Source organism: Talpa europaea, assembly GCF_964194135.1.
Source record: "Talpa europaea genome assembly, chromosome: 9".
Classification (NCBI taxonomy): domain Eukaryota; kingdom Metazoa; phylum Chordata; class Mammalia; order Eulipotyphla; family Talpidae; genus Talpa; species Talpa europaea.
In genome coordinates, this window is record NC_140076.1 from 114,688,014 (window position 1) to 114,702,337 (window position 14,324).

General features: G+C 56.8%; 1 protein-coding gene across 2 annotated transcripts; it reads right to left on the bottom strand.

Annotated features, from left to right (window-relative positions):
- Positions 1-317: 317 nt before the first annotated feature.
- ITGA10 (integrin subunit alpha 10) lies at positions 318-14,237 on the bottom strand (the record flags this gene model as incomplete). 2 transcript variants are annotated; one of them, XM_084241960.1, is made up of 30 exons in its annotated part: positions 318-383; positions 674-787; positions 1,330-1,425; positions 3,246-3,359; positions 3,467-3,547; positions 3,824-3,937; positions 4,131-4,215; positions 4,576-4,665; positions 4,809-4,885; positions 5,004-5,096; positions 5,219-5,360; positions 5,513-5,598; positions 5,775-5,888; positions 6,229-6,371; positions 6,452-6,618; positions 7,041-7,171; positions 7,723-7,926; positions 8,021-8,164; positions 8,370-8,518; positions 8,678-8,822; positions 9,057-9,130; positions 9,265-9,430; positions 9,615-9,765; positions 10,336-10,484; positions 10,642-10,769; positions 11,390-11,504; positions 11,706-11,797; positions 12,012-12,121; positions 12,317-12,428; positions 14,186-14,237. In XM_084241960.1, 30 exons carry the CDS (start codon positions 14,235-14,237, stop codon positions 318-320), a joined length of 3,504 nt encoding a protein of 1,167 aa, XP_084098086.1. The 2 variants fall into 2 exon arrangements, with proteins under 2 accessions (XP_084098086.1, XP_084098087.1); XM_084241961.1 differs by lacking the exons at positions 11,390-11,504; positions 11,706-11,797; positions 12,012-12,121; positions 12,317-12,428.
- Between the last annotated feature and the right edge of the window lie 87 nt (positions 14,238-14,324).

Below are 14,324 nucleotides of genomic sequence, written 5' to 3' on the forward strand. Positions count from 1 at the left end.
GCATGGCGTCTGGAAGGCCTCAGGGACCTTGGTCCTGGTTTCTGGAGCTAGGGGACAGGGTGCCCAGGCCGGCTGGGGTACCAGGACCCCGAGGAGGGACCTGCAGGGTGGGGGTACTCCTCCTGTTGGTGCCCGCCCTTCTTGTCTGAGGTAAGGCCTCACTCCAGCCAGCAGCATCCTCCAGACTCAAAGACTGCAGGTCTGGGGAGACAGTCCAGAGGCTTCTTCTGGTTCCATCTGAGCCCCCAAACCTCCATTCTTGTGCAAGTTGTTTGGAGAAGTTGCCAGGGAAGACTTTCCAGCTCTTTATTCTACATTCATTGCTCCAAATTCTCTTCTCTTTTTTCTTCCTCGGGGATTTTTTTACGGGCAAAGAAGCCAAGCTGGAAAGGAAGAGATAAGGTCATCACCACAGCCCGGTGCGAGGACCTTGCCAACAGCCCTCAGATGAATCTGAAGTCTTCGCCTTTGTTCTGCTTCCAAAAAGGAGATTCACATTTATTTTATTTGGCTTAATTTAATTCAACCCACATGTGTGGAGCAGAGTGAAGGAGAGCTGGCATAACACCGCAGCCTGCAGCTGCCCAGTGCAAACCCTGGTCCCCCTGCTGGGATGAAGGAATCCTCAATTCCAGGGCACCGTGTCCGTACACCCCACTGAAGCCGCGCTTACCCTCCAAAGGCAGAAGACAAGGAAAGCGAGCAGGAGCAGCCCTCCCAGGACGCTGCCAATGAGGACCCACAGCGAGATGAGGACGGGGCGGGTCTGAATCACCTCCAGCAGGCTCTGTTGGGAAGAGAATCCGTGTTCACTTACCCCCCCAACCCAGCCAGCTTCACCCCACATCATAGCGAAGTCAGCCTCAAAATAGCAGCATAGGCCCTCCCCTGGTGGCGCAGGCGGTTGAGCGCCGCGCTGTGAAGCTGTCCGCAGCCTCTGCAGCACTGGTTCAATTCCGGCCGGCCGGCAAGAATCCCACATGGCGCAGCAGACCTCTCCTGTCTCGCCCGCTGCTCCCCTCAGCAGTGTATTTCAGTCAGTCTGCCTGTTCTGTTCCCCACTCTGTCTCTGGTGAATCCTCTCTCCATCCCATGCATCTGGCCTGTACCCCAGTTCTTGTATAAATAAATAAATAAATCATTAAAAAAATAGCAGCACAAAAGGAAAGAAACTGAGGCAGAAATGGAGGCAGGAGGACCCCAGCATCCTGAGCCATCACTGGAGAATCACCAATTGCTGCTGAAAGAAGTCGCTGTCCTGCAAAAGCCCACAGGCTCCCGTCCCCACGGCCACCATCACTGTTCACAGCTCCCAAACGCCAGCCCCACCTCACTCCGACGAGAGGCTTCAGTCAACCGTAGGACGCTGCCCTCCTCGGTCCCCAGTTCGAAGGTGCTGACCACTGTCAGAGACTTGAATTTGGCCTGTGGGACAAGTAGTTGGGAAGGTATTTAAATGAGCCATCACCAAGTGGTGTGGCCCTCGGAACCCCAGTAAGACAGAAGAAGCTCAGAGGCACAACTTCCATGACCCTCAAGTCCGAAGAGAGGTTAGGACCAGTGGGGGCAGAGGGGAAGGGCAGTGGGTGGGAAGCCTCAGCCTTGTACACACTGTTTGCATGGCTTGAAACTCATCGCAGGCCTTTTTTCTTAGGCTAACCCCTCTGGGTCAAAGTTTAGATGTCATCCCCTCTGGGAAGAGGGAAGCATTTCCTCCTACCTCCACCATCCTGGTCAGGTTATAATATTGTGTTTACTCCTCTCTTGCCCTAAACTATAAAATCCTTAAGGTCAAGGCCTGTGTGTCTGTCCTTAGTGCCCCGGGCCTAGCACAGCGCCACATCCATAGTGGCTTCTCAACAAATCTTTGTTGAGGGCCTCCCTGCTGGCACAGGGGTTAAAGTCTCAGTGCTATCAAGCTCTCACCAGCCATTGGGACAGGGCACGAGTTCGATTCCCAACCAGGGAGCTGACCCACAGGGCGCAGCAGACCTCTCCTGTCTCCCCGCTGCTCCCCTCAGCAGTGTATTTCAGTAGATCTGCCTGTTCTGCTCCCCATTCTGTCTCTGGTGTATCCTCTCTCTCTCTCTCTCTCTCTCTCTCTCTCTCTCTCTCTCTCTCTCTCATACACACACACACACACACACACACACACATCAGAACTACACAGCAGTTCTTGCCTGCATAAAATAAATAAATAAATAAATAAATCTTTATTGAAGGAATAAAGAAATGAAGGACATGGAAGATAGAACCAGACTTCGAGAAGGGTGGTTTGTTGGAGTTAACGTCCCTAAAACATATGCCTACATATACCAGGGATCTTGTTTCGCTCAAAGCACATGGTATAAGGGAAGGACAGTATGACCCCCAGTACTGAGCTACTGTTCTACAGGCGCCATTTACTTAGGCGCTCACGCTGACTCCTGACTGCCATCTCAGCAAATTCAGTTTTATCTCCCTCATTTTAGAGAACATCCTTCTTAACTATACATTCTTTTTTAAAAAAAAATTTTATTTATTTTTGTGTAGAAGAACTGGGGTGTAGGCCGACAGGGTGGGGATCAAATTCACCTGTAGAGGTGACAGTGCTGAGACTTAACCCCTAAGCCCCCAGGGAGGCCCTCACTTCTACTACTGTCTAATACAGCTAGGTGATTCTCTGACTCTGCCCACGCTCTTTCTTGAATGTGTACTTTACCTACAATAAAGCTTCTTTTCTAACTCACACAGACACACGCACATAATAATACATCTCCTGTATGTAATATCAGCTATTTTTTTATATAATATCAACCATTCATTTAACAAAAATGTATGAAGTCACTACGACGAGTTAGGCATGGCATTACCAGGGGAGTAAATGCTGGAAAATTCTCCTCGGTGGCTACCTAGTACAGGGCATTTTATGTGGTAGACATTTGATAGGTCATAAATTGATTGAATTAATTGATTATTGATATTGCACTAAGGGTTGAAAAATGGAGGGAAATACAAGGATAATAACTAGCTTTTAATGAATCTATTTCATTGTTCACTTATTCTTCACAACTCCATGAAGAGATATTATCTTCCCTGTATCAGAGATGAGGAGAAAGAAGCTTAAAGAGTCGAAATAACTTGCTCAGGGTCTGAAACCAGTGAGACGCGAAGTTGGAAAGTGAACCCGGAACCATCGGCCTCTAAAACCCGCGGCGAAGGCCCAGAGAGAAGCAGGAGAGAAGAGTAGAAAAGGAAACGTTTACCCTCCGGAAAAATTCATTGTGAACCAGCCTCAGCAGTCCCACGGAGACCTCGGTCCCCTTGGCCAGCCGCCCGAGGGGGCACCGCACCACCTGACACCGAGTGTTGCTCCCATTCTGCCAGCAGAGAGCCGGGTTGGCACCTTGGACTGCGAAGGGCCCCTCCTCCCGCCTCCTGCTCCCCTCTGCATTTCCCACCCGGACCTTCCCCCTTGGTCTCCTACCAGCCGGCTAGTGTGCTGGAGCTCCTCGGGGTGCACAGCGGGCCCTGGGGGCTCGGTCAGGTTCTGCACCATGCAGCTGGCCTAGAGGAGGAGCCAACTTGAGGGGCCTCCTGATGGCGAGACCAGCTTCTCCGGCTGAGCAGGAATCAGGACCCCGATGTTCTTCCCCAGGGAATCCCTCTCTTTTTTTCTCAGAGAAGCCGGGTGTGTGAAAGAAGGGTCCCCGGGGTGGAGGAGGAGAGCAGTGACCCAGCCGATGGAGGCGGGCGGGGGAGAGGGCAGAGGAGAGGGGAGGTGGGTCCGCCTTTACTGAGCACACCCATGAGGTGGGGGTCCCCCCAGCCCAGCTGCACTCACATTGCTGCCGATGACCTGGGACAGCGACAGGAAGTAACTGCCCCCGTGGGCCACAGCTGGAAGGAGAGCGGAGATGATGAGGCCGCTAACCCCGTAGCAGCCAAGGTTCTGGACCTGCGGGAGGGTTGGGAGTGGGCAGAGGAGGGGCACAGACGTCTCTCCTCATCGGTCCCCCTTGATCCTAAATCCCAATGAAACCTGAGAGACTCTTCCCACCCTTTGCCCAGGACTCCTCCCCCCTCCCTCTGCTCATGCTGAGCCCCCTCCACCCCCACCAAGCCCCACCGCCCCCCTCCCAGTGTCTCACCCTGAGAGTGGTTTTGAATTCAGGGCCAGGACCCGCGGGGAGGCCCCCATACGGGTGCACCTCATAGCGGTGCAGCGTGGACTCACTGGCGGACGCCGAGCCCGGAAGCAGGTGGTCACAGGCGGACACGAGGGCGGGGAGGCAGGGCCAGCACAGGGGTGAAGAGAGGGGGACACACCATGGAGAAGGAAATGGGGTACCACACGGACTTGGCACAAGCGTATGTCACACCCCATAACCCTCCCCTCGGCGCCAGCCCCGAGGACCCAAGAGCTGAAGCCCCTGAAGGGGCTTAGAGAGAGGGTTAGCGTGAGGGCGTGTGAGCAAAATGGTGGCGCAGTCCCCAAGGATTTGGGGGAACACAAGAAGACATAGAGGGAGGGGAGGAAACATGACTGTATAAGTCTGGGATTAGAATGGGGTTCCAGGGGGAGCCGAGCCGTACCTAGAGAACAGGAGCTGGGGCTCATACTGGACGTAGGCTGAGGTCTGCACGGCGTTGTCGTGAAGGGTCCCGTTCCTCTCCAGGCTATTGCTGTGGGGCAGGGGAGAGCCTCACATCCCAGCCCCCTCTCAGACACCCCGCTCTGGAGTAGACAAGTCAGAGCTGTTTCCACCCCCCACACCCCAATCCCAAGACCCAACAGGAGGCACCACAGGAAGTGAGGTTGTTCTCACCTGGCGGCCGTGAGCCGCACGAGCACCTGGCTCAGGAGGGCGGAACAGCTGAACTCAAACTCCAGCAGGAAGGTCACCTGGAGCAGGGGGCGCGGCGTGTCAGGGCTTCCCAGAGCAGCTAGGAGGAGCAGGACTCCTGGGGCCTCCTTCCCTGAACCCCCTCTGTGCTCCTTTCTCTCCTGGGCCCCAACTCACCTTGGCTCCAGTCTGGAAGACAGGATGCCCCACCCTGCAGAGCCGGGCGTGAGGGGAAGGGGCTGTGCACTCCGCCTTCACCGGGCTGTCCCTCTGAAAGCAGAGGGTGGGGCGCAGCCAAACGCTGAGCCTTTCTCTAGAGCCCCTCACAGCGCAGGCAACACCCCAATCTCCTTCCTCCTTCCCCCCCTCAAAGCCCCTTCTCCCAAGGGCACCTGAGGCGTGAAACTGGCCAAGTGGAGGTTTCTGGAGAAGCTGAGGCTCAGGCTGGTGTTGTAGGCGTTCTCCTTCCTGTTCTCGAGAGTCGCTGACACCAGCACCTTCTGCCGCCCACCTCGAACCACAAACGGGGTCTTCCTAGGTGTGTCGATAAGGGACAGCCCAGCAGTTGAAGGGGAACCCGAGTCTCCCTCCTGTTTTCCTGGGTAAACACCCTCCCCCATCTCCCTTCAAGCCCCTTCCGATGTGTCTCTGGTGACCCCCGTTTGGCGAGCTCCTGTCTGTCCCACCTGGAGCCTCTGACGTCCATGTTAGCGCGCAGCACTAGGTCTGTGACGCACTCGTTGTCCGGGCCGCAGTCCTTGGAGAAGTGCACCTGCGGGAGAGAGAAGGGGCCGAGGGCTGACCGGAGGGGAAGGAGAGGAATGAATGGCACTGGGGGAGGTGGGAAGGAGAATGGGCCCCCAGATTGCACCGTGACTTCCTGCCCCCCTTCTCTCAGGTTCACTGGGGAGGGCAGTGTGGGGGCCAGAGCGGGGCTTGGCCGCTGACCAGCTTGCGAATGGAGGTGGGGGAGCCTGCGTCCAGCACAGGCCCTGGCTTCGTGGTGTTGTCCAAGGCAAAGGTCACAGTCAAGGCCACGGGCCGGAGGTAATCTGATGTGTCCTGAGGAAACGAGTCGAGAGTCATGGGAAGCCCGGGTGGGGGACAGCCCAGGCCCCCAGCAGAATGTATCATTGCGGTGATCGTTTATCAAGCACTTGCTGGGGGCCAGGCCAGGCTCATCAATCCCACTAACGCATGTATTATCATCATCATCATCATCGTCGTCGTCACCATCATCCTTCCTTTGCAGGTAATGAAGCTGAGGTTCGGGATGCGCCGCCAGTGACGGCAAATGGTGGAGCTGGGGTCAGCCCCGCTCCAGAGTGAACTTGCTGGCTCCCCCGTCTTCAGCAGAAACCCCCGACCCAGGCCTCCCAGAGCAGCTCCTGCCCTCGCTTACCAGCACATGGAAGAGCAGCCGCTCACAGCTCACGTTCCCCACACTGAGCCCCAGCCTCCGGGGCGACAGCCTCTGGCCGGAGCCGTCGAACGCCGCCCGCGCCCCGGCCGTCCACTCGTCCAGGGAAGCCGTGAACCGTGCATCTGAGGAGGCGGGAGAGTGAGTGGACTGGGGTCCGAGGCCGCAGCAGGGTGGCCAGCCGCCCGGTCAGCCTGGCACTCACAGAATCGGCGGTCCCAGCGGCCAGGAGTGCGCGAGGTCACTCGGAAGCAAAGGGCCGCAGAAAGGCAGGCGGCCTCTTGGCCGCGACGCCTGCAGTCCCTCTGAACCACACTGATGGCCGGCGGGGTCACAGTCAGTGAAGGGACTATGTGGACAATGGGCCGGGAGCTGGGGACAGGGTGGGAAAGACATTCTAGCAGTGGGGCGTGTGCCATGGAGGAAGGCGTCATGCCCACCCCGGCCTCCCTGGGGTCAAAGGGAAGAAAGAGGGGTGAGGAGCACGCGGGCCACCCACCGCTGAACCGCCAGCCAGAAGCAAGAGAAAGACTGAGGTTTAAGGAGCCCCTGCCCTGCGCCAGGTGCCGTGTTAAGCTCTGTGCATGGATCGTCGCATTCAGTCCTCACAGCGAGCTGCTGGAAGACGAGACTAAGGTAGGGCCTATTGCTAGGCCCCTTTCATAATTAGGAGATGAACACAGAGGAAGTCGACGGAGATGTCCACATCTGGGTCTCACACTGCAGAGTCCCGGCTTAACAGCTGCGCTGCGCTGCCCACTGCTTCAAGAGCCAGGACCCCTCACCTGGCTCACCTGAGCAGGACGGCTGCGCCCTGGGCACCCACAGCCACATCCACCAGCTCGTCCCCGTCCAGATCTAGCCGGCCATCCACGCTCCGGCCGAAGTAGCTGAGGGCCTGCGGCATGGAGACCGCAGCAATCCGCTGACAGGAAGACGGGAGACTGAGCAGGGACTCCCACGCCTGCTTTGCCAGGCCTCCGCCTGGCTCTCTCTAGTTCTCCCATCAAGAGTGGGAAGGAGGGCCTCCCTGGTGGCGCAGGGCTTAAAGCCTCAGCTATCTGCAGCCACTGAGGCCTCGGTTCAATCCCTGGCCAGGGAGCTACCCACATGGCGCAGCAGACCTCTCCTGTCTCCCCGCTGCTCCCCTCAGCAGTGGATTTCAGTAGATCTGCCTGTTTTGCTCCCCGCTCTGTCTCTGGGGAATCCTCTCACCTCCACCTCTGGCCTTGAATGCATAAATAAATAAAAATAAATCTTTTTTTAAAAAAGAGTGGGAAGGAATAAGAGAAATTTGCTGTGTCTGGGGGCCCTAGTACAGCCTCAGCAGCTACCCCACACCACCACCTTTGTGACTACTGATAAAAAAGCACCTGCTCAGTTTGGGCTTCAAGCCCAGGGGCCATGGATAAGTAAAAAACACCCCTCTCTTGCCCTTCCCTCTGCGATGCCCCTGGGCATCTGGGCACCTCTCACCTGGGCAGCCCGGGGTCTGACTCCACTCTGGGCCCCATGGTAGAGGTACAGCGCTCCCCGGTGCCCATCCTCCAGCGGCGCCCCCACAGCCACATCAGCAAAACCATCTTGGTTCAGGTCAGGAAGGGCACCCATGGCGAAGCCAAACCGAGCATCCTGGGGGGGCTCTGGCTGCAGTGTTCTCTGGAGTGTCAGCAAGGATTGCTGGTGCAGTGAGGAGAGACAAAAGATGCTGATATGCATCTACCTTCCCTGCCACCCCTTCCAAACAAGTTCTTGGGGTTCCCGCACGTCTTACCTGGCCCACTACATACACATAAACACGTCCTGTCTCCTTGTTCTGGGGTCCCAGGAACATGGGGGCAGCCACAAGCAAGACGTCAGTGGTTCCGTCCGCATCCGTATCCAGCGGGCAGAGCTCACTGCCAAAGTAGGAGCCAATCTGGACAGTGAAGGCCCAGGAGAAAGCGGGTGGTGAGTGGACAAGTGGGGAGCACCAACAACCTGCAGGCCGGTCCTCACACTCCTGACGGACTGTGTCAGCCAAGATGCAGCATGGATTTTCCGGACCCTTCTCTTGTCCCTCCACTCTCTTCCCCCACAGCCTGGAGGCCCCTACCTGCCCTACCAAGAGTCTAATGCCCTACCTGCTCCCCCTGGAGGCTCTGGGCAACCCTCACAGACCCGTCTTTCTTAAGCTGGAAGGCGATGACTTTCCCGCGATGCCTAAAACGAGGCGCCCCTGAGAGAAAGAGGCGGCGTCCACCCCGCAAAAGCATGGAAGAAACAGAGTAACCTAGAAATGGGTGGGAATCAGGAATCAAGGTGGAGGGCCGCAGAGGCACAAGAGGAGCCCCAGGGCTACTAGCAGATCAGAAATGGCCTGAGTTAAGAGGGTGGAGCGTACAGCCTGCGCTGGGCCCCCACCCACTCCTCTGCAGCTCTCTCCACTCACCCAAGTAGGCTGCGTGATTCTGCAAGGCAGGGGGGAACTCGTCTTCCAGAGCCGCCCGCGGGGGGAAAAGGCGGTGACCTTCCTCGAGCCACAACACGGAGCCCCCCCAGTCATAGGCCCCCACCATCCCGAAGAGAATCCCATCCTGTAGGGCAGAGCCAGACAGGGTCACTGGAAAGACAGGGAGGAACAGGAGCACGACAGGAGCGAGAGGGTCACGGAGGGCTAGCTGGGTCAGCCGGAAAGGCCTGGAAAGGTTTGCATGGACACTGGTTAAAGGAGGAATCTAGAAGAGCCTTAGGGTTAAAGTTTTCTCAGTCAGAGGTTAGAAGGAGTCAGAGGTTGAAAGGGGTCATGGAGGGGCCAGAGTCTGTCCTACCTTTAACCGATGAGTCGAGAAACCAATCTGAGACATTTCCAGTCCAAAGGAGCTTTCATTTTCTTCATGGGACCCTCAAGCCAAGGAAAAATGGAGACAATATCAGGGAAGAGAGTTTCCCCTTTGACTTACTGAACTCACTCCAGAACCCTCCTCCACTTCTGGAATACCCCTCCCCGTCCTCTTATTTCTCCAGGGTAATCATTACCCTCGAGGCCAAAAATCCGGTCTCCTAGTGCGTCCACAATGTCCGTCAGAGCAGCTTCGTCTGTGACGTTGAAGAAGAACCTCTCATCTGGATCACTAGCAATGGCTCGAATTTCCCGCAGGAAAGAGCTGGGGTCTCGCTGGCGCCGGAGGTAGTGACCGAGGACCTAGAGTGAGGACACCCAGGAGGGGCGTGTGGCGGCCTGGGGTGAGGTGCCGCTCAGCCAGCCAAAGCGAGGGAAGGGACACAGGGCTGGCCCCCGGGCTGTAGTCAGCACTCTCATTTCCTCAAGTTCCCAGCCCACAGTCTCCACCCCTCCCCGCCCTCCCAGGCCCAGAGTAGGTCCTCACTGCAATCCCATAGCGTGTCACTCTTCCCGCCTCACAGGCCTCGAGCGCTGCTGGAAGCTCCTCTCCATCATGGGATTCTCCGTCCGTGACAACCACCAGCAGCCTGGCGGCCTCTGGCCGGCCTCCTCGGGACTGACTAAACCCTTCTGTGCTGAGAAGAGAGAAAGGAGTGAGGTGTGATCAGCAGTTCACCAAGACCAGGCACTTTGTCTCTCAGCGGGTCTCCTCCATAGCATCTGGCGTGGAGGTTGCCACACATGCCACACATGTTTGAATGCCACACCCTTGATGGACACAAGCACAAAACCCACCCATTCACAGGTTCATTCCGCAAATATTGCTTTGGGGAGGGCGGATATTAAAGAGGATGTGGAATAAAGGAGACCGGTCAGGTGAAAGGAATATGCCCAGGGATGAGTTCAGAATCACGATTGGAGAGTTAGCTAGCACATGACTGCTGGGGAGTGTGAGGGCCCAGAGCCCCGAGGGCATGGAGGGGTGGAACGTCCTGTCTGCAGAGACAAACAAAGCAGGGACGCGCCTGGTGGAAATGTGTGCGAGGGAGAGCAATAATGGCCAACTCGGCCCTCCCGCACCTGCCAGCAGTGTGCAGAGACAAGCCACAGAGACTCCTGGGAACACACACACCGCACTTAAATCCTCCCCGGTCTTTCCAGGCCTCCTTACTCTGCCTCCCACGTGCCCCTGCGCGATGCCTCACCAGGCCTCCAGGATTGCTTGGGCAGTCTTCGTTTCTCTTCCCTCCTGTCGACTCAGGTTCCTTGCTGCTCTCACCACTTCTTCCTTGGTTCGAAAGTCTCCCAGGGACCACTCGTGGACAGGGCTCTCCCCATACTGCAGCAGCCCCACCTGAGAATAAGGTGTGCACACAGTCCACATGGAACATGGGGGCCCGGGGGCCTGTCAGGGCGGGGTGATGAGCATCTGGACACCACCAGAGTCACTCCCTGTATCTACCTCCTCTCTGTCTCCGCCCCACCCCGAGCATCCACGGGCCCGCTCTCACCTGTATCTGCTCCGGGTCAATAAACAGTCTCCCTACCAGTCTTCGCAGGAAGGTCTGGACTTCAGACCAGGGGTAGATGCTGTTGGAACCGTCCAAGACGATGACAACGTCCATGTATGTGGGGCAGCCTAGAAGGAGGGGCGTGGTGACGGGGCACAGAGGGGTAGAAGGACACTAGGTATGGGGGCGACAAGGGGAGAGGTCACACTAGGGCACCTTTTCCAGGCAAGGACGGTAAGGCCCTGGGGAAATGTAGAAATGGGCTGCAGAGGAGATGGGCCCGCATACAATTTTCTAAAAAGACAAAGAAGGAATGAAGCCCAGGAGGAAACAAAGCCCGACTCTGTGCTGTGGCCAGCAAAGGAGGGTCTGTCCGATGGCGGGGCGCCAAGCAGCCCCTGAGAACACACTGAAGGCTGAAGATGCCCGAGGAGGGAAGGATATAAGAAGAGTCATCTGGGCAGAGACATTTCAAACAAAAGGAGATGGAGGCCAAAAGGCAGGCAACGCAGAAAGCATGGGTAGAAGTGAGAGTTGAGGTTTAGAAGTTGGATCGAGCAGGTCGTGGTGTCCTGATGCCTGGGTAGAGTCTGACTCTACTCCGTCAGGAAACACGGACCTTTCGCAGGCACACTGGGTGGCATCAGCTGTGAAGGCCCCTGCCAGGCATCATACCCTGTGGCCTCCTCTTTTTCCCCACCCTGCACCCCGCTCTGGGAATGAGCCCTCGGGCCCCTCTTTGGCTCACGTTGTGCCGTAGGTGCCAGGCTTCCCTGGGGCCGGAATGAAGCATCTACACGGGTACATATTCCAGAGCTGAAGACAGAAGAGCCGCAGGCACGGGACCAGAGCGGGGCACAGGCCTGGGGAGGAGAGAGTCACCCCGAGCCTGGGAGGGCCCCTGCAGCATGCACCCCTCCTCCAGGAGCACGGGACTGCTCCCTGAGGTGCTTCCCTTTTCTTCCTAGGGTTTCACGCTTGGCCCCTCCACGCAGACGGTCCCCCTTGCTCTTTTCTGGGCCACAATTCTTCAGAGACCCCACTACCCCCTTTCTTGAACTCACCATGAACCCCCCATCACCACCTGTCTCTAGGAGAGACATCCCCAAGTGCATATTCACAGCAGGGCGAGAAGAATTTCCCAGGGGATGATCACCTGGTTGGAGGGAAGTAAAAGAGAATGAGATTATGGGGTAACTGTGGGGTGCCTGAGTGTAGGCTGATTTGGGAAGAGGATGAAGAGAGATTGGGATCATGTAGGGATGGGGGTAGTGGGTTATAGGGGTGAAGACGGTGGGGTGCGAGGGGGTCAAAGCTACTAGTCTAGAAAGGTCAGGAGTTGGGTGTGGCGGAGTACGGCATCTTCTTACCCAAGTGGCCCTTGGCACATGGGGCACTCTGCGAGCCCCCGACAGGGCAGCGATAGACATCCCCCCTCCGGTCACCCGAAGGCCCATCCCACGGGGCGCCCACCAGCATCCTGGGAGAAGGATGTGAATATAAGCATAGCATGAACGTGCCCCTCGAGGTGGGCCAGAAGGAAAGCACATGGGAATGGCAAGTCTAGCGCCCAGACACTTGCCAACCCCCAGATGGCTTTAGATTCCTCTCTGCCCTGCCTCCCCCTTCGGAAGTCAAGCACAGCCCTCCCGGGGCCCTCTGGCGTCTTCCTCACCATCGCTGCCCACCCTCGACATGCTGTAAGACGCTGTATCCGAATTCAGCCTCGGGTGGCCCTGGGAATAGGCGTGGGTGATGCACGTCCAGGTTAAAGGGGGAGCTGAGACCTGGGGGCAGGAGCGTAAGGTTAACAGGAAGCAGAAGGGCTAAGGGGTGTCCAGAAAGGCACCCCCAGAGAGAAACCAACAAAGTTTGACCTCAATCTGTCTCCCTGGGCCTTGCTCGTGCGCTCCCCCGGCCTCAGTCAACGTCCTACAGCAGAGCGCCGAGCAGCATGACCTCTTCCCTGGGTCGGGGCCTGATGTCTAGCTGGTGGCGCTTTGCCACGCTGGTGCATAACTGTCTTTCCATTTCCACCCTGAAATCTCATTTACAGACGCATCTGGAAGGGTCAAGTTCCTCTTTCCTACATCATTCCTCCTACACATCCTTGTCCCCGAGCTGTAAGGGTCCAAAGAGGGAGCGGGCCTTCCTGAAGGCCCAGAGCAGCTATTCCTTCCAAATTCCCCCCACCAAGAGCAAGGCAGGGAACGAAAGGAGGCTCGCGGGCTCTGCGTGCTGGGGTCTCTCCTTCTCTCTTCTTGACTCTCAGCGTCATGGTTACACGCTCACTCTCTGTCCAGTGTCAAGGGCTCTGCTTGGCTCCAGCCCTGGAAACCTCAGTGGTAATTAACTGGGTGGAGCCACTTGCCTGCCCACACACAGGGCTTGAAATCCACCCGTACCAAGGGTCTCGTTGCCCCAAGTTTCTCACAACCCGCTTCCGTTCTAAGTCATCCACCGCCCCAAGTGTGCCCTGCCTACCTGCATGTCTTCCTCAAGCCTCCGCCCACCCTAAAGACAACCCCCCACCAACACATCCAGGCTGATTCTTCCCTTGCAATCCCATCCTTTTACAAGCAGAGTTGATATTTTAGGAAACAAAGATTACAGGGCACTGAAGTAGAAAAATTCCAGGCCTCTGTCCCTCCCATAGTTTTCTCCCCAACTGTGTCTTTTTTCCTTTCAGGCAACCCCCTTCAGGTGAACCGCCCCCCCCCACACACCCCACCGCAGCTACTACCCATGACTATAACTCTTTCTTAAGTCATGCTCGTTTTCAGAAAGGTGTTTTGTATGTGAGGCTGTTTGCATCCCGGGAACCGGCAGGGCTGTGTGAGCAAGAGCTGTAGCTCGGAGCTCATTGGTTAGATAAACCCAGACTTCTGGCCACACAGTTAGGCAGTTACAGCTCAGGCCAGGGGAACACCAAGGGTAGGGCGCAGTAGGGAGCAGGATAATGGGAGTCAGAGGAGCCATGTGGAAGCTCACATTGTTTCTTTTTGGCCACCTCACTCCTCCAGGGCTCAGGACAAAGGCTTTAGATCATTGGCCACAAATCTCACACAAGGCTCCGCCAGCCTCAATATGGAAGCAGTCGAATGCGGGCATTAAGAACACAAGCATTCAAACACGCACTTCCACACACGCGGCGTGAAATGTAGACTCTCACCGTAACTTCTCAAGAACCTTTAACCCTAAAAGTCCAATGTCCGGCCTCCCTGGTGGCGCAAGGGGTTAAGCACCGAGCTATGAAGCTGTCCACAGCCTCTGCAGCACGAGTTCGATCCCCGGCCGGCCAGGGAGCAGCAAACCTCTCCTGACTCTTCCACTGCTCCCCTCAGCTGTGTATTTCGGTCAGTCTGCCTGTTCTGCTCCCCGCTCTGTCTCTGGTGAATCCTCTCACCACCCACCCCCGCACCTCTGGCCTGTACCCCAGCTCTTGTATGCATAAATAACTAAATGTTTAAAAAAAAAAGTCCCAATGTCAAACAGGTTAGAGCGCGCCCATTCCCACCAGAAACAAGAAGCTAACCTCCCTCACCTGTCAGGAAAAGCAGGGGCAAGAACAGGTGAGGGATGAGGGGGTGCTCCATGCCCGGTGGTTCTGCCCGTGTGAGAAGTCCTCCAAGCCTCTGTCCCTCTCCTTTTCTGTTTTCTTTACTTTCCCTCCCATCCTGCCC